A 24,404-nucleotide genomic window follows, 5' to 3' on the forward strand; every position below is an offset into this window, starting at 1 on the left:
TTCTCTTCCAGTACTGATGTTTTTTGTTTGGTTTTTTTGTTGCATAAAGATAAAGTGCAGAGAGCATGATATCAAATTATAAGAAGTTTGCAGAGAGAAACATTATTCTTGAATACATGTATCATTATTTCACACGTAACAGGAAATTCTGGAGCATTAAAAAATCACCAAACTGCCAGAGAAGGTTCTAGTCTACTGTGCTAAATCTTTAGAAATCTGCATCTGAAACTCATTAAATATTTTGGCTCAAATGAGCCAATAAGAGAGTCGGTGTTCATGACCTGGACCTTTTTTTGTGCCGTCAGAGGTATTGCTGGACCCGTGCCGAACATGGTGCCCTTCGTCGACCTGCCAGGCGGTGTGCCAGCTAAAGGAAGCGGATTCTCCAGCCCTACCCCAGCTGGTCCAATGTGCTGTATGTGCCCTCGAGTTCTGCTCGGCATGCAAGGCCAACTGGCACCCCGGGCAGGCCTGCCAGGAGAATAACCTGCCCATTACGTCCTTCCTACCAGGAGAAAACAGGTGCTGCTTTCTACTTGTAGCAACTCACTAACTTTCACACATCTAACATTTCATGGACCGTAATCCAAAAAATACTTACAGGCTACGAGACATGAAATGAATTCTGAAACCTGTCCTTAATGCTGTCCTTAAGCAGTGTCCTTAATTAAATCCATGATTATTAAGTCATTAATTATAATTAAATTTTTACTTTTTGCTCAAATTTTGACAGGCAATCATTTAAACATGAGCACTTCAGTAAAGTAATAATACATGTTGGCATGTGATAGTGCAGCAGGTATAAGGCCTGCTAGAAATACTAGTTTTGTCAATGCTGTCTTAGCCCATCTGAGTGAAGGTGAGGAAAACCTGACAGGATTCAGTCAGTGTGTCTTTTTGCTGCCACTTTTTGCTTGAGCATCAGCCAACATTCAAGCACATATTTAGTAGGTAGTGATAAAACAATCTGCTTGAACTAAACTGCAGTAAGGCCAGCTGAAATAGATTAATCATTCATTTTAAGGCTAGAGCATCTGTCTCCTAAGGTAGAACAGACTTGCTCAGAGATGCACACAGCTGACCCATTTCTTTGTCTTATCCTCTTACCCTGGAAATGCCATTAGCTCTGCAGAACCTTCTGCTGCCTGCGCAGGAGCTCAGAGGCCACACTGGAGAAGAGGGTTCATAGTTGTAAAGAGCCTTGGTGTTTGAATTACACTTGTTCACCATAAGGATATCTCTGAAAGCATCATTTTCTTTTTGTTTTGTTTTTTTTGTTCGTTTTGGCTACGCTTACGTTAAACATTAATCTCTCTGCCTGTCACAACATTATAGTTTCTACAAGTTTTTTGGTTTTTTTCTCTCCAGTACAAGTGTTTTTCTTTCGTGATGCAGAAGAATCTTTTTTAACAAAGTAGAATTTGCTAAACTTGGGAGAGACAAAAACAAGTCATGTTCTAAATACAGTTCAGTGTTTTCTAGTTTGTAGCTAAAGTGGTGGAGGTGTTGAGACTGTATTGTGTTTCACTCAAACGAACAGTATGACAGATTCATGGAGACCGGCCTGAAAAATCAATGGGCCTGTTTGCTGTCTTCGGGTAATTCGCAAAATGACAGAGAGCTGTTCATGCACAGATTTTTCGGAGTCAGCTGTTTAGAAATAATGGGAGAAATGGATACAGATAACCTGACACCGAGAGGACAGAAGAATGTTAGTCTGGGCTTGAGTTCAAGGCCATTTTAGTGACTGGTGATACCTACATATGTGTTTATTTAGATGAATCTGATTTAGAACTACATAAAATCATGTTATGCCACGTAGTATGAATATTGAATTGAACACACTTTACTTGCGTCTCTTCTCCTCAGCTCTTTTTATAAGAACGAAGAGGATGATGCACCAATCAAGCGCTGTCCTAAATGTAAAGTTTACATTGAGAGGGACGAGGGCTGTGCACAGATGATGTGCAAGAACTGCAAGCATGCCTTCTGCTGGTACTGTCTGGAGTCCTTGGATGTGAGTGGCATCTTTATTCCTCATCCTGTAGCGTATTTTCACACTGCTAATCTTGGATATTATTTGACTCCATGGGACAACAATATCTCTCATTATCAGGAAATCGTAGCTTTACATTAAGAGTATTTGCAATTTTCATTATTTTGACTGTTCATAGCGACAGCCTCAGCTGAACTCATATAACTTTGATGATTAATGAGCTGTGGTGCCCTTATATAATCTTAATTGTGTGAGCACACAGGCGACCGTGCTACGCAGGTCACTTAAAAAGCAATTTCTCTGAACACCCACCCGTATCATTCAGATAGCTGATGGTCAAGTCTTTATCTGTATGTGTGTCATGTGCTAGGATGACTTTCTCCTGATCCACTATGACAAAGGGCCCTGTCGAAACAAACTGGGGCACTCCAGGGCGTCCGTTATCTGGCACAGAACACAGGTGAGAACACCCACCTCCCCATCCGCAAGTCGCACTCGGCAACCCACCCCTCCCCCTCTTCCTCCCCCTCTCTTAGCCACGCTGCAGCATGTGGCCTCACACGTGCTCCCTGGCTCTGCTTCTGTCTCTCCTTCGGTGCACACATTCACATACAGTGATGGGCTCGTATTATGGTGACAGCACAAAAGCAAAAGAACAACTCGATCCACATGCAGCGACAAGTGTCTAGTGGTCAGTGTCCTGCTGTTTAAGGCTTAAAAAAAAAAAGTTTACATAACCATGGTTTCTCTTTACCTGGAGGTAATCCAATAAAACTACACATTGCATATAAAGCATTAGATTTCCTCATGATACGACATATTGAAGTGCTTAATTCATAGACTGAGCTCCCAAATGCCCTCTCAGTATCACTTATTAGCCAAAAAATCTATTCATAGCTTAGCGCATCCCTTTGTCCAGCATATTTGCTATTTTCTCAGTATTAGCATACACATTGGCATCTGTTGCCTAGTAGGGCAGGCTGAGTCATATGATTACAGTTCAGCTGGTGGAGGCCAGCTATAGCTTCAGTGTTCTATGTGTCTTTTTTCTCTGTCTCGCTCTCGTCATTTCACACCCGTTTGCTCTTTCACATATATGAAAGCCTCCCTCTTGCTTCCTTTATAAAGCCAAGGTGTATCAGAGCAAAGAGCATCTTCTGTTGTGGCCACGTACCATCGTTCTGAATTAATGTCACATCCTATGCTTCAAAGTGCCACCATGATCTGTTAATAAGAACACCCTGTACTTGGTACTTTTTTCTTTGTTTTTCACTACATCACTGCCTCTTCTCGCTGAAAAAATAACAGTTAATGCCAACATTCAGTTAATGCAGGGTTTTTTTTTTTTGTTGTTTAATTAAAAAGAACCCTGCATGCAAGCGATCCTGCAAAATATATCTTCCCAAATAAACTGGAGGAAGAAAAAACCCATTGTGCTATTATAAGTCACTGTTGCATGTGACAGCCGATTATGTATTCCATCATGCTGTGTGTAAATTTCCTGGAGTTTGGCTCCCCCATGTGGTGGATTACTTAAGTTACCTGACTACCAACACAAAACAAAGCTGGATTTTACCAACATGTAACTCTACAGTTCTTAAATCTATAACTGTGTTGGTAACTCCTAAAAACCATCTCCTTAGTAGAACTCTTGCATAACTTCCACACAAAATGGTTCTGCTGGAAAACAACCATCCTTTGTGCCACTTGATTGGAGAAGTACATGATTATGTAACTAAATGTGTGACTTTGCTATGTACAGTCTCACTATGTGACAAAATCATGATGTCCTTCAATTTGTATTTTTTTGTGGGAGTAAGAAAATTTTATTAAAGGTTTTCATGTCTTTATATACTGCAGTATAGAACTTTTTTTAATGATAAAAAATGGCATCTCCACTGTTTGATATCCTTTTATTTTTTTTCCCTCTGAGTAAAAAAAAAAAAAAAAAAAAAAAAAAAAGAGGTAAAGGACTTGCCCAATTATGAAAATATAAATTGTGATGCCTAATGTGTAAAACTGTAATAAACCCGACCATTCTTAACACCTTGGGGAAAAAAAGAGAAAAAAAAGGTCATTTTAAAGCACTTGGTGACATCTACTGGTGAACATGTGTTACTGCAGAAATCGTGCTCATAGTTTGGGACACTTGGGGAAACAGTATATGCACAATTACTCAAAAAAATATCGGTAACTTATATGACACATACTGTAGAGAAAATCAGCAATAAAATTTTCTGAAATGACTTTGAAAGCTGTTAACGCTACTTGAAATGCAGCATTAATAGATTAAATGCATGGCTGCTTGTATGTTTAAAAGAATGCTGCATTTATTTAAATAATTGAGTTTTTTGTTGTTCTTGTTTGTTTTTTTTATTTTAATGTTTCGCTGCTGTCTCCCTGCAGGTTGTGGGAATCTTTGCTGGCTTTGGCCTTCTCCTGCTGGTTGCCTCTCCCTTCCTCCTCCTGGCCACTCCCATCGTCCTCTGCTGCAAGTGCAAGTGCAGCAAAGGCGATGATGACCCATTGCCAACCTAAAAAACACCATCCGAGTTGGCACAGGGAGCCACTTCAAGGATGTGCCCGTCTATTTTTGTCCTTTTTCACCCCTTTTACATTTTTTTTTCCATCCCACCAGCTTTGAGAGCTTTTTCTTTTTTGGGCTGAACCTGCACCAGCCCAAGCCGCTTTGGGATCCATTGCTCTGCATGAGGGAGGCATGGCAGAAAAGCGACCCTACATGTTTATCTCGAGGGAGAGAGGTGCAGGGGTCAAAGATCAGTGGACATGAGACTCGTTGAGGGACTACTGTGTCCAAATGTATGAGAAGTTGCCAGACTGGGGACGTGGAGGATGACTGCACCACTTCAGCTGCCCCCCCCTCCTCTTCTGAGGTGTGGGTTAATTTGTTGTTGCACTTTGGTGGGTAAATGCAAATGAAGGAGGGGAAAAAAAACAACATTAAGAAATGATTTTTTTTCTTTATTATTATTCTTGTATGGACCATGTCATGCAGGAGCCACCTTAGAAAGAACTCTTACTTCATCGCTCTGTTTCGTCAGTTTGTTATGCGCAACAAAAGCTTTTCCCTCACCACCACACTCGATGTAGCTCTACAGATTCAGTCAGTAGCATAATAGAGTTACACCACGGATGTTTGGTGTTCACTCGATTTGCACACGGAACATGATTTCTTTGTCATGTCTGCGACTGAGGTAGAGATGGGAGGCTAGCGTCACTCTCAGCTCAGTGTATAGCACGTCCTCTTGATGATGTCAATGTTTTATAATCCTGCGCTTTTAATAGAACTGTGCTCAAAGTAGTGTCTATGTGTTGTACTTTACAGTGTTTTTCCAACTGTTAGGCAAACATATTAAAGGGGACTGCCTCTCAAATGCATTAAAAGGAAAAAAAAAAAAACAGTTTTTCCTGTGGTAAAATGATAATCGCGTCTTGTTTTGGTTAACTATCACCTTACCTTTTACTGTCTTTGCATTCTACATTAAATTCACAAATGTCACAAATTGAGTGGCATTCCCCTTTAGCATTAAATTAAACTCTATCAAAGGACCTCGTATCCACGTACTGTGGAGCCGTTTTAATTTAATTCACTAAAAGCGATGTCACTCCTGTATTTCTCAGTCCCTAGGCGGCAGTCTAGCCAAATAGAAATGAATGGCCTTAAATTAAAAGTAGTGAAAATCAGGCAAGCCCCCCATGCACTAAAAGAACAAGTCAGATCCAAATGATCCCAGGGAAAGCATGTTTTAAGGACTAAAGTCAGTGAAGCCCTTTATATCCAGACGATTCTATGATGTCATTCATATGCCACTCTGTTAATAGCCATACTGTTTAAAAAAAAGAAAAACAAAAAAACGAGGATATCTCTCTCTACATATAATATAAATAATTGTTCTCAAATGGTGTTCTTTGTGATCTAGGCCCTGTATTTTCTGAGCCTCTTTAAGCAGGAGAGCGATCAATCCAACTATGGTTGTGAATGATCTCAAGATCAACTCAGATCTCCCACTTTTTGAGTCTTAACAAATACCCGCTGGCTCAAACTGCAAACTTGCATATGTTAGTGGTCCAAGTGTCTGTTTTGTTTTGTTGGTAGTTAGACCTCCAACAAAAAGCAGCTATTCCTTGCAGGAATGTCAGAAAAGCCTATAGAGTAAATTTAAAAAGCATGTTAAATCTTTGGGCACATGAATATCAAGCTGCTCTATACTATATCACTTTATCTATGCAAGTTTGTGCATTACCGTAATGATAAGTTATTGATTGGCCATGATTAATTGTAAGGAAGTATTGTGTAATGAGAGCTGCAGAATGTCAGCATATCGTCGCTTTAATTTAATCAGGGAATCATTTGGAAAATATCCATTTTATGTTCATTATATACAGTGCATTGCTTTTTTTTTTTTTGTCCTTAGGCTAGTTTAAAGTTTCCAGAGAAGAAATTTGCATTTGACAACTTCTTTGCAGTTTTCAGAAAAATTAAATTACCTTTTTACAAAAACAATCTTACCTGGTTATAATCATGTTATACCAACTGTCAGTGAGGTTTTTCAGACCAGGACATAATAAAAGAAAATATTTGGTCCTCTGGGTCCAGTGGAGGAATATTGGCCTGCTCATTTTTCAGTGTTGCTTTAATTCATTTAGGTTTTTGTGCAATTATCTATGCACAGCTCTCTTAATGTCTCATCATGGTATTTCAGTTGGGTTGATGTCTGGATTTTGACTGTGTCATTGCAACGCCTTGATTTGCCCTTCCACCCCCCCCCCCCTCTTTTCAGCCATTCTGTTGTAGAGTTGCTGGTGTGTTTTGGATAATTGTCCTGTTCAGCTATGGGCAGGTGTTCCCACATTTAACTCTAGAATACTTTGGCTTACAGATGAGTTCATGGTCAACTCAAAGATTGCAAGTTGTCCTATGGCTCGAAATCAAGCCCCAATCATCACCCCTCTATCACCGTGCTTGATAGTTGGTCTGAGGGGTCTGTGTTGATTTGATGAAAACCAAACACAGCATAAGTGGCATCTCCACTTTGGTCTCATCTATCCAAAGGATGTTGTTCCTTGTAAGTTGCTCAGATTCAGCTTTGCAAACCTAAGGCGTCCTGCTATGTTCTTTATAGAGAGAAGAGACGTTGTCCTGGTAACACTTCCAAACAAGCCATAGTTGTTTCTTTTTCTCTTTTCTAATTGTACTGTCATCTTTAACATTTAATATCCTAACTGAGGCCTGGAGAGTCTTGAGATGTAGTTATTGGATTTTTGCAGTTAGCACTGTTCCCTAACAGCAAGAAGGTGCTGAGTTCAACTCCACCATCTAGCCTTAACCATCTCCCTTTCTCTGGGGAGTTTGCATATTCTCCCCATGTCTGCGTGGGTTCTCTCCGGGTGCTCCAGCTTCCTCCCACAGTCCAAAGACCTGCAGTTAGAGGAGTTAGGTTAACTGGTGAGTCTAAATTGCCCATAGGTGTTAATGTGAGTAGTGGTTTTCTGTCTCTCTGTGTTAGCCCTACGACAGACTGACGACCTGTCCAGTGTGTACCCCGCCTCTCACCCTATGATAGCTGGGATATTCTCCAGCCCCCCACAACCCCAGTAAGGATATAAGTAGAAGAGAATGATTGGATGGATGTGAAAAATCTTTCACTGTAAAATAGTTTGGAGAAGGCCTTCCACGATTGATGGGCAGCAGCGGTCGCTCTTTAAGATCATTGCCGAGGTCTTCCCTCATTAAAAGCCACCTGAGTGCTGCAGACCAGCAAACTGCGCCTGCTTTAATAGAGCTGCTCACACTAGCACATGATCAGTTAAACAAGTGCATTTGATTAGCAGCACCTGGCTGCTATTGTCCCCTCTTATTTCCTATGGAAGCAGTAAGGCTGCACTTAGTTTTTCTCTCACTGTTTTTGCACTTTGGCTCAGTTTTTGTTAAATAAATATTAATCACCTGAGGAAGTATTTTAAGTTGACCTGCTAACGACCAGTTGATTTTTTTTTTTTTTTTTTTATTATGTCCCATTACGTAAAGCCTGGAATTGAAGGAGATTGTGCTTTTTGTTTTGTTTTGTTTTTTACCAAAACTGTGAGTCAGTTGAGGAAAAAAGTAGAAACCTTTCAGTTTAAAATAGAGACGATGAGAAACAATTTATGGGAGAACTTTGTACTTAAGTTTTGCTACCGTGCATAGCACCTGCATGTCTTCAGAGTGTGGCAGGAAGCCAGAGCACCTGGAGAAAAACCACACAGGAAGAACATGTGAACGCCACACAGAAAAGACCAGAGTTGAACATCAGGTTCGAGCTTTGAGGCGACAGTGCTAACCACTGTGCCAACCCGTCATAGCCATTCCAGTGTTTTAATAAGCCATTCGGTTTCTCGCTTCCCTTCTGGTGCAATTCATCAGTGTTCATGTAGCATTTCATTAAAAGTGTGGCTACAGTTGCCAATAAAGGGGGTTAACAAGAGTAGCTAATACTGTATAAGCTAAACAGTAGCTGATCACCTGCACCTCCCTCCTGTTTTTAACTCTTATATTAAATTTTAGAACAAAATTATGTTATTATTAGTAGCCTTTAGGTTTGAATGCGTTACCTGTAGCTTGGGTTGCTTTCATTGGCCTTGCCTTCTGTAGGAGCATGATCATTTGACACCAAATCCGGTTAAATTTTCTACCTTTCAAAGCAACATTTCTTCGCTGCAAATCATTTAAATTCCTGAAACTCTCATTGGTTTAATGACAATCGTGCCAAGCAGATTTCCCAGAAGGCAAAAGGAAGCCGAGCTGTGTGTGCATTTTGATCACGTCTTTGTAATGTATTAACAGTTTTTACAGGGTTGAAATGATTGCTTCTTTATGTAAGCGCTGCACTGTATAATATGGATTTTATCGTTTTACTTCTTCTTGATATGATCTGTGACGTGCGTGATATGGTGCCTGCTGTGTTTTACTGGAGGAGTTTAGCAGCTAAAACGAACTCTATGGAAAAGTCAATGGAGATGATCATAACTGTTTGTTTTTTTATTTGTTTTTTAGGGGTTTTAACAGTTTGAGGAACAGCGGGAGGGGGCTGATACCACTAGTAAACATTTATTTAAATCCAAAAACTAAAAGTCCATCATCGAATTCTTGAAAGGCACAAAGTAACAAATCATGGACACTTTTTTTCTTTTCTTTTTCAAACTCAACATTCTTCTTCACCAATGTCTGCTGGCATTAATAAACAGGTAGATACTGTATTATGCAACAAACATAAGGGCAGCATAATTACTTGTTTTTTCAGGGCTCGACATAAAGGCCTACAGAGTACAACCACTTCACGCGGATGATTCATCAGCACAGGTGCTGGAGAATAGGATGACCTGAGTAAGGGCTTGCTTCTCATTACTTGGGGCCTGAATGGAAAGAGGGTATTTTACAAAGGCTCAAAATCGACTTTGTAACTATCAGATCAAGTTTGGTTACGAGCAGCAGTCTATATTTTATAACTTGTTGTGTCAAGAGATGAAGCTGCATGAGTTTTCTTTGACTTCTACATGGTAAATATAATATTGTAGCCTCTAAAGAGCTTTCATATGGTGGCACTGATAAAGTCGTCATCCTGTTTTTGTTTTTCTTCTTTCGTTTAGAAAATGCACTTTGATGTTCAGCCATAAAATATGTTGGTCAGCCTTCCTATATTTAGTAGATGGCCTTCATGTGTCTGTTACTTTTTTCTTTTTTTGATATATTTTATGTTTTGTACACTTGTTACATCAGTTTGTGTATTTGTATTACCCGTTTATATAGAGGGATTTTTCGCCCCTTTATTGGTCGTATATTAATTACAATGATTTACAATTATCGGTCACTGCCGTAGGGGGGGTTATTTTCAAAGAAACTGCTTTCCATACACAGGACTATGAGAAAACAATGTCTCTAGTTCACTGAGTAATTAAAGGTTAAATGATAACAAAGCTATGACCATTGTAAAATTGCATTAAATCCATTCTGTACAACTTTAGAATTGGCATCTTAATATATCTACAGTTCCACTAACACTGTGACACCAGGTATTAAAGGTTGTTGTTTTCGTGATTCTGTCCTCTTCTTTCGCCGATGCCAGTGGTTCTCAAACTGGAGCCGCGTACAACTAGGTGAAAAATGTAACCTAGAGACGTCTTTTACAGTTGTGATTAATTTCAGTTCATTTAAGTGTGGCATGCAGGGGAAATGAATCTCTTAACATGTCTCAAAGACGCCTTTTGGCTCATGAAATTGTCAGATAGCTCCCTCTAGTGTTCCAAGTGTATAATTTTCTGTTAACATAGATACCTGAAGTAAAAAGAGAAGAGTAACAGATCCAACAAAAAGCTAATTTTGTTACCTTTCACAAGGCTTTTTTTTTTTTTTTTTTTTTTTTTTTTTTTTTTTTTTTTATTCTAACCATCCTGTCTGGTTCATTTAATAACTTTTATATAAAAATGACTTTTTGAATCATATAGACAATAATAATATTTCGATTAGTCCTTATTTAAAGTGCACCGAGCATCTTTCCTTCTTATTCACTGCGGCTCTTTCTGTTCCACTGCATCTCTTTGTGTTCATCAAAGATGTATCGGCCTTTTGTTAAGGTCTGCCAAAGAACAGGTTGTTCTCTCCTTCTCTCTTCCTTTGTTTCTATTTCCTGCCAGATGCTGGATCGGGAGCATTAACAAGACAACCCTGAAAATGAAAGTGCAAACGCTCGGCGATATATCATCCCTCACCAGCTGTTCTCTGTTTGGAAGTCACTCCACCAATCACTAGGCAGGACCACAGGAAGTTGCCATCTGTGGGCACCATGGTGACAAGGTTTGTGGATGGGCGCTGAAGCTGATGTGTTATCTGGAGCAAATGAAGTATGATGCAGGGAGAGAGTGCCAGGAGGTGCGGGGATGGACGGAGAGACAGAGATGAGTGTATCACCTGCGAGACAAAGAGCTGAACCTCAGAGAAACTGGAAACAGAGAGCCAAGCCCCGGCACTGAAAGAGGGGATGGATGGGAAGAGAAGAGACGAGGCCTTTGCACCTGCTCTGTTACAGAACACAAGATTCTGCTATCACACGTGTGTTGGCTGCCGGCCCATCAGGCTGGTCTGTTCTGGCTTTACCTTCCAACACCCTGCTGCCAAGTCGTCATCCTGCTCCCCATCAACACCCCCCTCATCTGCTGCTCTGTACTTACAATATCAACAATACTCTTAAGCTTTAACCCTTCAAAATTACTGCAAGTGAGAATTGAAAGTCTTAAAATAGTCAGAAGCCCTTTATTTACTTTTTACTTTAAACTGAATATACAATGCACGTGAACCTAGTGTGTCTAATGTATGAAATGCAAATTGAACTATCTTAACGGTGCTTTGCATGATCTGTCTGCTCGACCTGTTAGTAGCTGAATATTCAGAGCAGGGACTCAAAATCTTCTGGTCTTCGATTCCCAGTCACTGAAGGAACAGTTCAAGTCTTTAAACTACTAACACTTCAGCAGATTTTACCTTATCAAACAGCTTTATTTTTGCATGATTTATGTTATGACTCATGTAGAGCTATTGACAACTTGGGAACCACTCATGTGAGAGCAGAAAACACCGATTTAAAGACCGCTTTAAAACATACATACTGATTTTTACTGACATTAATTGTTATCATGAATGTTAATGTCTGAATTGGTATTTGCATTAATAAAAGTGTATAATCAGTTCTACTGTTAAACTTATGACATCACTAGAAATACCTCTGTTTCATATTGTCTGATACATTTTCCATTTTTTACATATATGAATAATTTTCTCTACCAAATATTAGAGAGTACTTAAACATGCCTGTCTGATTTTGGTCAATGTGTTTATGTACCCGAAGTATTAAATTCAAAGATATTCACTCCTCTCAGTCTCAAAAGGTTCCAGTTAAATGTTTGCAGCTATAAATGTTTTCTTTAGATTTTCTTTGAGTGACCAGAAATCAGTAGAAACATCCATGTGAGCCATCCAGTCCATAAGGTGCGCCAGTGGGACGTAATCAATAGTGTTGAAAGCAATATTCCCCATTCACTCGATATTAACCATAAATCCATTTGCCAGAAGAGGGAACTAGAGTGCTATGAAAAACATCCCATTGTGTTTGTGAGTAGTGGCACACAGTGGCTTTAAATAAATCAAATATTAAGTGACGTGTTCAGTGCAGAATTATTAAGATGTTTTTTCTTTTTCCACCTATTTTTCAATCTTGCGACACATTTTTCTAATTAGCTGGGGATAAATAAACCACACATTCATTTTGTTCACCTATTTGTTTGCACATGTGTCACTTAGGAAACACTGGTAGGTGCAGAATACAACAATACAACCGTTCAGTATTTTCTGTCCCACTGAGCTTTCACACCCATTCTGACTTTTCTTTCTTTCGCTCTCACTTGTCACTCTGATGGAGACTTCCACTAAGGAAAGAATGCCGTAAACACACGTTGACATTATGAGCTAAGAGCTCCCTGCTAGCTCCCAATGGGGGTTAAGGTTTAATATTAGGCATGTGTATTTGCTCATACTTGCACACAGGGCTCTAATTGTGACCAGGGGCCATTGTACATCAGCTGGTGATTGACATACGGTGACAGGGTTCCACCTCTGATCTATTTTATCCCAGCGTGGAGCTGTACTGCTCATTGTCCCTCAAGGCTGTGACACCTATTAGCTCTCATTAGCTTCCTGTGGTTCAGCAAGATGGGCTCAAAAAAAAGAATGGATAGTCTTGAAATCATTTTTTTAAGTGGGTGCACCATGGACGTGGGATGTCGCAAAATATCACATTAAAGGAAGAATTTGAGATGTGGGCAAAAGATCAATGCTGAAAGTTGGATAAGAAGACTGATACTGCTGAATAGCTTACCGACCAACATGTTTTTCTTAACCTGCACAAAAACTACAAGGTTTTGGCATAGAAGAAACTTCAGGACATCACAGTTATGTGCAAAAAAATAGTCTGTAGCGTCTTTTTAAAAACTTGTTCCTCTCACAGGGTTCACTTGCTTCTCTCCTCTGGACAGATCCAGGACAGCTGTTTTCCCTAGCTTCCATTCTTTATGCTAAGCTAAGCTGCTGACTGTAGTTTCACATTTATTCCAACTGCATAGCTGTTTTTTAGATTAGTTAAACACTCAGATGAGTATTCCCATTCAAATTGGACAAGAAAGTGAATAAAAGTACTCTTTGAAAACATGGAATTCATTCAAACACAGCAGAGTTTGGTGAAGAAAAAGTTAAAATAAGAATATGTATTTTCCTGGAGTAATCCATGATGAAAAAAATTAGTATTCTGCATTCTTGTTGATTTCATGTGTCATCGGCATCCTCTCCCTTTGCACCGAGTTTTGTTTGACTTAGCCTCCTGCCATTGCACCTCATTGCCTCATCGCCTAAACCCATTTCTTTCTCTAAACTATTCCTGTTTTTTCCAACTCCACTTGCCTCCTGTCTCACTCCCCAACATCCCTCCTTTCTCTCGATTTTTATCTGCGAGAAGTTTGCCTTGGGGCATTCACCTGAGCCTCCTCACCTGGCCTCTGAAAAGCCTGCCGGGACAGCAGGCCTGCCTGGTGAGGATAACAGTTGCCGATTGCCGGAAGAAATCTTAACAAATTCTGTTTTCTGTCAAGATGACGCACTGGTGAGGATCTTACGGAGTCGGGTTTGCCATGAACGCATAGGCAAATACAAACGCACTCAAGTTAATGAGGATATTGCCAGGTGGAAAATGAACTGCAGGGAAATCAATCATGGAAGGATGCTCCAGTTCAGTTTATATTTGGTTTAGGAAGAAAATTATCTGAAGCTCACAAATTGATTTTTTTTTATAATACCTGAGGCTAGAGTGGGGAAAAAATATTTTCCTCTGCGAGTTTAAGAGGAAGTTTGTAAAACGGAGCTGGATCGATTTCCATCCCGCTGCTCTTTATGAAATGTCAGTCATGTGTCTTTTAGTCACTGGCAGTTGATGTGCGTTTGATTAGTGGGACTGGAATCATCAGCTATCAGGAATGACGTACTGTACCGAGCCCCTACTGCTCCTACCACCACCACAGCTTCCAGCCATGCACCTGTTCCCTCAGCCTGCTCCATCTCTCACTCACTCAGACGCACACGTCTGTGCCTGTGGTTCCAACTTGGCTTTTTCTCATTAAAGACTCGGTGAAGTGACAGGTTTTGACAGTGAAGGCTTCCACATCGAGCCTGCCATAGTGACAGATATCCGACAGCTTGACGATAACTGGTGCTTTATTGCAGAAACACAGGTGTCCCTCACGTCTGACGACAATAGGCAGCTCTGAGTGATGGGCAGGTTTGATGAAAAGTTACAGAGCCGGAACACGAGCAGAGCGTGCGCACTGGGATGAAAACAAGCTGGAGATGGTGAACTTTTGTGGTCACTTTTAAACTCGCTTAGTAGTAATGATCAGATTAAATGGTTTGATGTTGACTAGATGTAAATTTCCAGTATTACTATTCTGGATGCAAGCACATTAATGAGCATACCCAACCCCGTCCTTCTTTAGCACCTACTCCTTTGCCTCCTCCACCTCCTCAGCCTGTAAATCAGCTCCTTAGCGCTGCTTTTAATACCGCTTGAGTGTGCAATCTTTTTAGCACGCCCCGGTGTTCACTCCTCTCACGTGCCCTCTGTCAACAGTAAACTTTCTGAAAAGCGAGCTTAACAGGCCGTGAAAGGGCGGCACAGATGGCTACATCCTAGGTGGTAATTATCAACCACTTCCTCCCAACAAGAAAAAAAAAAGAAGAAAAAAATGGGGAAGAAACAAGCGAAGGTGTTGCAGACAGGTCAACTGATGCCGCTGACACGTTTGTAGGCTCTCTGGCAGAGAGCTCAAAGAGATGTACAGGAAAGGGCCTTCTGGAGCCCAGACAGCGCGTTGACAGTGTCAGAGGTCAAGCATAGCCATAAGAGGATGATTTTTGGCTTCAGTGCACATCAGCCTGAAGGAGATCTATATTAAAACACAACTCCAGTTGGCCAGAAAAATTGCAGTTTTTCCCAATACCATCCAGCGTGCATTGATTTTATTTTTTTTTATTTGAAGTTGAGAAGTTTTAGAAGTTCTTTAATTGCATTCTAATAGGTTAGTGATGAGGTGCAATGTACAGGAGGCAGGCAATAAGAGCCAATTAGTCCAAAAGTGTTTCAGTCTTCACTAGTTATAGGTAATGGCAGCATTTATATGCACACTAAACAAACAAGGGGATGTTTTTCTTTAAAGAGATTAACCATTTATTTAGTTGTAGATCTATTAAAATTGAAGGTGACAGCTAATTTAAAATCCTCTTTAATTTGGGGGAAATTTAATACACTACAAGGTGATAGGCGAGGCTCCCCCTACCTCCGTACAAGCGGCACGCCACATGCAAAAATATGTAAATGCCGCTCGTATTAGAATCTTTGTCTGGTTGTCATTCTCACATGGGGCACATCAAAGCCATATGACCTGATTTTGCACCTGCTGTTTAATTAAATTTACAAGACAGACACAGTCTCCACTCCCGGTGATATACAAATCTGGCTTTATTACCCCGGCACTGTAATTTACAAGGCAATTTACTGCTGGGCGGTAATGGTGCCTGCCAAAGTGTTCCCTCTGAAAAGATACACAAACATGCACAACAACAAGTTATCCCATTTCCTTGCCTGAAGATGGGACCAAGAATGCCAAGACCACTCTGTAAAATGTAACCACAGGACGAGCGAGTGTGTTGTCGAGGGCCACAAGGCATCTACTGTGCTACACATTTCAATGCTCCCCTCACTAAGGAGTCCAATACTAAATTACTAAACTACATTTTAGGGTTATTTATTTATTTATTTTAGGGGAAAAAAATCTGAATGAGTGTCCTAAGTTTCAGTAAGACAAAAAGGTAAGTGATAAATTTGCTAAAAAGCTGCACTAAACAAAAAAGAAGTAACATTGTGTCTTTGGTGTCAAGACGTGCCAATCAGCACAAGCAAACACAAAGATCAGGATTTAAGGAGGACGGTAATGAACTTAGACCACATTAGAGGGCCAACCTGTTTTATAGCAGCTTCACACGGCTGCAATCACAGACAGGATGTGCAGTGTCCCATCGCAGAGAAGGGACAACTGCACCATTTACAGAGAGTCTCTTAATGAAGGCATTTATTTGGCATTTAGTTATAAACACAAACCTAGAGCCTAAACCTTGCTTTTAAGCTCTACACACCTGGAAAATAACATCAAAAAGTGAGTGTGAATGTGGGAGTTTAAGTAATTCCAGTATGTGAACAGTATGGGTGGAGGGAATTCCTAGTATACACAAATGTCAGAGATGTACAGATGAAGCCTGCAGGATGGTAGGTTGGGTAAGTTTGATGCTTAGGAAGACCTACTTGCAAGCAGCAAAAGCATGCATACAGCATAGTAAACATAATTTTTTAAGGTAATTTGATCCTTTTTTTGTATAAACTGCATATAGTGCAGTTATGTCAATAAGTTTTTGGATGGTGACACATTTTAAAATTTTACCCCCAATCCACCGCCACAGTGGATTTTAAATCAAACAATCTGCAGGCTTTCAGCTTTAATTTAAAGGGTTTAATGAAAGAAAAAAACTGTTTTACAGGCATTATTATGTAGTCTCCCATTTTCTAAGCTAAAAGTAATAATTGACTTAAAAGGAGATACATGGCCCATTTAACCCCGTCCCCTTTTTCTTCCATGACTAATCAGAACCAATATTTTGTGTTGATTTCAAGGTTTGAACTCATTTTGGTAGCTTTTCACTTGGACTCTCAATATGAGGTAGAAAGATATTAAAAATGTAAATAAATCTATCAGACAATATAAACACCTCAGAAGCAAGCAAAGAATGTGATTAAGTATTAAAAAGACTCAATGGACCGACCAGCTCATTAACACTAAAAGACCACAAAGATAACTAAAGTGGATGATTTCAGAATTCTTCTTTTGGTGATGAAAAACAACTTCACAACGTCTAACCAAAGTCAAGAGCACTTAAGGATGTCAGCATATAACTGTCAAAGTCTGTAATCAAGAAATACAGATGGAAATACAGGGTTTACAACAAGGTGCAATCCACTGGTTACACCAGAGGTCCCCAACCCCAGGGCCACAGACCGGTATCGGTCCGTGAGTCGTTTGGTACCAGGCTGCAAGAGTTGAGGCTCAGGTGTGAAATTTATGATTTGCAGGGTTTTTATCGTTAGTTTTTTAGCATTTATATCGTTAACTTCGTTTCCCTGGGTCTTTTCTCGTGTGTTATGAATAAATCTTCTTTTTTTTGGTACTGGTACTGGTTTTATTTTGTTGTATTTATCCGTGACACCTTAAAGGCCGGTCCGTGAAAATATTGTTGGACATAAACTGGTCGGTGGCGCAAAAAAGGTTGGGGACCGCTGTGTTACACTCAAGAACATGAAGTCCAGATTACACTTTGACACAAAGTATCTAAAAAAACAAAAAGGCTTTCCCATTTCTAGAATAATGAATTATTTGGATGATGAAAGCAAGATCAACTTGTATCATAATGATGAGAATTGAAAAGTATGGAGAAGGAAAGGAACAGCTTATGATCTCAAGCTCATCTTTCAAACATGGTGGCAGGATTGTTATGTCATGGGCATGTACGGCCGTCAGTCTGTTAGTGGACCACTGGTGTTTATTGATGATGTGACTGCTGATAGAAGTAGCAGGATGAATTGTGAAGTGTACCGGGCTATGCTCTCTGCTCAGATTCGGCCAAATGCTGTGAAACTGATCAGACAGCATTTCACAGTGCAAATGGAAAATGACCCAAAGTATACTGCAACAGCAATCCAAGAGTTTCTCAAGGCACAGATATGGGATGTTCTTGAACAGGATGCATTTAAATAGGAAAAACCTGAACCCATGATACTGAGTTCTCTTATGCATTGTGCAGGCATGGTTTGGGCCTATTTGTTCTCTGAGAGTTGTTCTGAGTGAATAAATGATAAAACGATCTCAGAAGGCCTTGGTTTGACGATTATAAAAAAAGACGATACTGTGGCCTTCAACGTTTTCAAGATCACAACCCATTTGAAGAACTTGAATATTTCAGATGTTCAAATGCAGAAACATATTTTAGAAGAATGGTGGTCCATCTCTTTAGAAGAACTCAAAAGACTTGAAGAAAGAGTGATACTTAAGGTTTTCTGGCAGAACATAGTGACCCAACACCTTAAGACACTTTTTGGTTTTTGTCAGGGATTTTTTTTTTTTTACATGGAGTAAGCTTGTATCATGCATTATTAACATAAAGTATGAAGGGAATATAGCCTCTATCATTTTCTAAGTAACGGCTGACTGTAGCAATTGTTCTGCCATTTGGCAAAAAAGCAGCAGTAACCATGGCAGGGAATCTAAGATGTAGGGAATTGGGGTGGATTAACTAAAAACATGCAGCTGAGCTGCAGGATCATAAAAAAGAAGAAGCAACTTGGTACATTTAACTAATTATGACATAAAGCCTTCACATATTGACCTGAATTAAGGTGCAAAACAGCAAAAGTTTGCACCCCTTAGAGATAACTTCTAATGAGATTTCAGCAGCCTATCAACAAGGACAATATATTTTCTAGACTCTAATCCTTTATGAATCAAGAAGTCACACCTATATACATTTTTATTTATGTCCTCATGGCTTGCTGTCACAATACTAATACACCAAGTTAATCCAGCAGTCGCCCACTTACAGTTAAATTGTCTTGGTTGCCTAACATCTGGCGCGAATGCTAATGTGGGTGTTTTTTTCTGTTTTTTTATGTGAAGTGGTTCTTTCAGCTGTTTAGTTGCACTTAAAGAATCATTGTTTGTGTGGACACATTTTTGTGTTGAAAAATGCAACAATTCATTTCACCTTAAGGTTCTGTCTGGAAGTTGAAACTTTCTGACGTTGGCACATCTTACTCATGATAAGTTAAGGATTAATATTCAAGCCATACACTGTACATGTACACAATAAAGAAAACATGAATGGTAATTGTTTTGGTAACAGAAGCAGATTTTTATCAATGATGTGGCATCCTGTATCATAGGTAGTACTGAAGGTGCAGTTTGGCCTTTAAGGTTCTGTTTAGAAAGACTTGAGGGGTTTGACATGCACCACCAAAGTAGATCTCAAGTTGCACATGTGAGTGTGCATGAGTGTGCACAGAAATTTGTTACTGCACGTGAATCGGAGACATGCCCCTGGTTGCGGTAGAGTGTGCATCTCAGGCAATCCATAATAGATGATGAAATTTGGCAAGCAGTCCAGCCTTATGGTCCTTTCCTCCTCCTGCAGCTGCTTGTTTTCCCAGAACTCATCTGTGCTGCTGACCAAGAGTTGTGTGCGCATGTGTATCAGAGAGAGTGAGAGAGAGATACTGTGTCCGTATGTCACTGTCTTTGCCCACAAGCACTCCACGAGCATCTTTCCATTGCTCAATATGTCAGACTTGAATATGAAAATGGGCAACTTTTTCATCACTCACCCACCATGTGCACATAAGGCCACAACGCTGATGGTGAATGTCAAAGTTGAGCGGAAAGGCCAAGGACCAGTGACAAAGCACCACAGACTATAAATACATGCTGCACTCTGGTGATAGACACAGATCACAGTCTAAGTTTGGCCACTCCAGTAATCAGTCTAATGTTAAAGGAGATCAATTCACAGATGTAATGACGGCAAAAAATCTGCCAGCGGGTATTGCACTGCAAACAAGTAAAAGTTGCTTCATATGAGAAGTGTGTATGTATATGAACTTGTAACTCTCTGTAACAGAGCAAAGAACTTATCCTTAAATTACTGAGTTCTATGGAAGCAACAATGCATTTTCCCCATTAAAAACTCATTTTTCAGGTTAACTCACCTGAGGCGAGTTGAACTAAACGATGTGTTTTAGCTCAAACTGTAACACTGCTTCAATGAATGCAATGACATGCAGCCATATGTGAAAAATAAAGTTTTCACAGATGTGCAATCTTACTGTTTCCATAGGAATTGAAAGGGTACGTTGCAGCCAGGTGCTGCTAATCAAAAGCATTGATTAACTGATCATTACCAAGCGGGAGCACTTCTATAAAAGTAGATTTCTTTGGCAGTTTGTTGCTCAGGAACGTCCAGGTGCCACACACAATACCACAATCTTTCCAGGAGTTGATGTCCCAGCTATTTCACTCCAATGTCTAACCCCTCCCAGACTCAGTTAACATATTAAATGTTAAAATTCACGACAGTGCACTTAGAAGAAAGCTGAACAAGTGTGGCTTGTTTGCAAGGGCTGCCAGGAAAATGCTTCTTTTCTCTATGAAGAATGTGACAGACATACTGCACAGTGCCACGTCTGGCAAAAACCCAAACACAACATCTCAGCCTAAACACCTCATACCAACTGTCGAGCAAGGTAGTGGAGGGATGATGATTTGGGCTTGTTTTGCAGCCAGAGGACCTGGACACCTCACCTTCTGTATACCAAAGTATTCTAGAGTCAGATGTGAGGCCAGCTGTGTGACAGCTAAAACTTGGCTGAAACTGTGTCATGCAACAGGACAATGATCCCAAGCACTGCAACATCTCTACGGCTGAATGTCTGAAAATGAAATCTGGGTTTCCAGACCCTGATTGAAATGCTGTAATGAGACCATAAATATGAACAAATGCCTGCAAACCTCAATGAACTAAAGCAATGTGGTAATGAAGAGCGGGCCTAAATATCTTCACAATGATGTGAGAGACTAATAAAATCCGGCAGAAAAATTATTACTTTAAGTTACTGCTATTAAAGATGCTTCAACAACCTATTGAAGTCCCATGACAGAACTTGTTGGGACCTGAAATCCCAACATTTTAAGAAATGTGGTTGAAACGCTGCTTGATCAGCTCACCGCTGTTGTCACTAACTTTGGTTCAGGAATGGGTGCAGCCAGATCTCTGCAGTTACTTTAGTAACTACATTTTGTTCATTACTAAAAGAAACAATGGCCTAAATTGTCAAAGTAAACCACATCTTGTTATAAACCTTCATGATCTTGTTCATATTAATATATGTATAATTATTAATAATCACTGTGCCTTATTTATGTAGTTCACTTCAACCAAGAGTTGCTGAGGACAGTCAGGGAAGTATTGTCGTGATTTCGGAAACACTTAAAGCTGGAACAGCGGCCTTAGGCCTCCTGGATAAGTTCTTTCAAAGTTATTGACCCACAAAGTTCTAAGTTTCTCCCTTTCTAGCACACTTGCATTCATACAAGCAGGGGTAAGCAGTGTGCCATGATTGATGGGATAGGTTGGGCTGGTAAGGGGGGATGCCTGTGTGCAGGCTGTAGAGCAGCTGTTTTCTCCGAGCTCGAGGAGAGCAAAGACAGAGAGAGTATGTGCGAAAGTGAGAGAGAGGAAAGAAAGAGAGAGAGGTCGAACAGAAAGTGAAGGGAGGGCAGAAGGAGGGAGAAGAGAGAGAGAGCAAGTGTGCCTTCCTCGTGCCCTTCAGGCAGACCAGGTGTCTACAGCTCCACGCTGAGTCGTACCACAGAACCTGGCACGGCAGTTCTCAAACAGGTCCTGCTCGTCGTTCCCCCTTTCCCCAAGGATGGCTGCAATTAACACACACACAGAGTGCACAGTGTAGAGAAAACATGCCGAAAATGACAACGCCCCAAGCCACAGCACATGGAAAGGAAAGGGAGAGAGAGAGGGAGGGAGAAAGAGAGAAATGAGGGAAACAAAAACAGAGAGAGGGAGCCAGAGAGACACACCGGAGAGCTTGTTTTATAAAGGTGCAGGTGCAGGATTTGAGTGACTGCCAGGTTGCACTCTCCTTTTCGTTCCATATTAACGTTGTCAGCTTTTTACCTCCCCTCTCCTCACCTGCACTGCTCCATACCTCACTGTGTTCTGTTGTTTGCTCATTATCAAGGGCTCCCCTCACACCCAGACGCTACGCGATCCACAGAGGTGCAAGAAAGTTTGGCAAAAAACTTTCGGCTTTGCAGAGTTGTAATATTTTCGGAACCCTTTCATGTGACAAGGCATTCTCAAATCAAAGCAATGCATATATTTAAAAACGTCATTATTGCTGAAAGAGTGAAGATTTTTTTTAAATGAGTGACAGATGTCAGTCATTTCTGCTGAGCCAGTAAACTGGGACGTGGTGTCACTGTGTGGTAAAGCTGCAAGGACACAATATATGAGCAAGTCCTGACTTTCCCATGACTTTAATTGTGTGCGTCTGAGTCATATGTCAGCAGGGAAGATCCAGATCCTGACAAAAGGATTTAATACAGCACATAAAAAAATGCTTTCTGAATTACCCAAATATTCATTCTGAGGAAGCCTTTACTTTGCATGTATTCAAATGGTTATTGTCCATGCTTCATGTCCCACCTTACCAGTTTCTCGTTTCTATCATGACACAGTGCATGGACACAGCTCCTGTGTTATATATGATAAGTGCTTTACCCACCAAGCCTGTTATGGTTTTTGGTCTGTAACACTGACTGACAGACTGTCGTCTAACTGTGGCATTCAAAACTACCATGTGACCAAAAACACCTATAAATACAAGATGTTACAGTAAAATTCAGTATGCCTGCCTAGTAAAGTGTGTAATAAAGTGATTCATTGCTATCTACGTAGACCTATAATGTACAAAACATTATTATTCAAAATAAAATATATATATATATAAAATATATAAGCATAAACAACAGCTGTTGGTATGTCTGAAAAACAGCTGAAAGTTCAGAAACACTTACTAAATATGTCGCTGCACTGGCCAAATCACAGTGCACAGTGTACATATTTAAAATATACTCCTCTGCGTGTGCCATCTTCAGTCCCTTGATTCTACACTTACTAAATATCAATGCCTGTCTACATTATTTGGCTTTCCAGTATCATTTTATCACATTATCTGTGTAGTTTAGGCCCTGCAGATGTTTTCCCTCATAGGAGAGTTGCATTTAATCAGTGAGACAGATGTTTCTCATGACAAAAACAAGTGATCATAGTTTATTTTTTCTATAAATTATACAGTTAGTAGCAATAAATACAAGTGTTTCACATATAGTAATGTGCATCCGAGCTCTACACACACTTCCATCAGCGAAGAGGCAGAAAGAGTCTTTTGTCTCTGGTATATAGTACTCACAGTTTTCACACTGATGAAAAGTATTACAGTCCTCTATGAGCTATAAGGCCATCTTTGACAGAAGCTGAGCTTGGAGAGAAAAAAAAAGTTTCACAAATGGCCAAATGTCACTAATTAGTTTGAACTCTGCATTTCTGATGAAGCCAGTTGGTGTGGTGGGGTGGTGGTGTTGGCAGGGGGCAGCAGGAAGAGGGGGGGATTGATGGGCTGTGCCTCAAAATGTAAATTAAACAAAAGGCGGGAGTTCACATGACAGCTTTGGAGGGGCAGGGCTGGAGCCTTCTGATTTTCTGTGTGAGAAGGAGAACAAGTGGAGCACAGTGCACCAAACATTGGCACATGGCAAACAGCTCGGAGGCAGCGGAAGCAAAATAACTTCTGTTCTAGGGAACAACAAAGGAGGAACAAACAGCGTGGCCCACAACTTTTTGGTCCTTATTATTCTGTGATTTCGTAATCAAGAGGATGGGATCTGATCTACAAACCATGGACAGCTGGTTCATTTCCACCGCCGGGCCTTGTGGGAGATGTAGTTTCTTCTCTCAACGACATATGCAAATCCCAACTGTCCCTCCCCTCTCTCTCCATAATTGCCGACTTTTCAGTAACAGAAGGAGGCCCATTTGCGTGTGTGTGTACACGTTTGTGTGAAAAGAGTGTCTGTGTGTGCAGCCTATGCTCTCGTCAGGGTCCAGCCTTATTTCAAGGGATAAATAAAAGATGCAGAGTTCTTCTAAAGGAGCCCAGCAGAAGGTAGACACAGACAGGCAGATATGGAGGGATTCTTCAGAGAATCTGGGTTGTGCATGGCGCTGCATCGATTCTCCATTTGGGCTTCGCGAGGTTCAAACACACTGCATTGTGGGCCACAGATTGTGTTGCATGGGCGTCCCTCAAGTGACATGTAAAAAGCCGGCCCCCCATCTGCCTGACAGATTTGTGCGGGCAGCCCCTAAAAGCTTTGGCAGAGAGAGACAGGTGGGGACGGACAGACAGACAGACTGAAGGACGAGTGCCACTCAGCACCCCTCAGCTGTCATGCAAAAGAGAAAGTGAAGCTTACTTTACTGGCGACAAGCTGTGGCAGACAACAAACTAAATGCAGACGATAATCTGAACCTGCATCGAGATTCACAGCGTGACTGTGAATAGCTAGACCTGTCTATAAGCTCCTG

At 40.6% G+C, this 24,404-nt stretch overlaps 1 protein-coding gene across 3 annotated transcripts in view; it reads left to right on the top strand.

The window, feature by feature from the left end:
• rnf144aa (ring finger protein 144aa) overlaps positions 1-10,091 on the top strand; it is a 31,011-nt gene extending 20,920 nt beyond the window's left edge. For all 3 annotated transcript variants that reach the window (XM_031758340.2, XM_039603398.1, XM_031758339.2), the window contains 4 exons: positions 306-522; positions 1,870-2,017; positions 2,367-2,456; positions 4,403-10,091. In XM_031758340.2, coding sequence (XP_031614200.1) covers positions 306-522; positions 1,870-2,017; positions 2,367-2,456; positions 4,403-4,534 — 587 coding nt within the window. In that variant the 3' untranslated portion in view covers positions 4,535-10,091. The remainder of the gene's footprint in view (positions 1-305; positions 523-1,869; positions 2,018-2,366; positions 2,457-4,402) is intronic.
• Positions 10,092-24,404: the final 14,313 nt, after the last annotated feature.

The sequence above is a fragment of the Oreochromis aureus genome, linkage group 19 (assembly GCF_013358895.1).
Source record: "Oreochromis aureus strain Israel breed Guangdong linkage group 19, ZZ_aureus, whole genome shotgun sequence".
Lineage (NCBI taxonomy): Eukaryota > Metazoa > Chordata > Actinopteri > Cichliformes > Cichlidae > Oreochromis > Oreochromis aureus.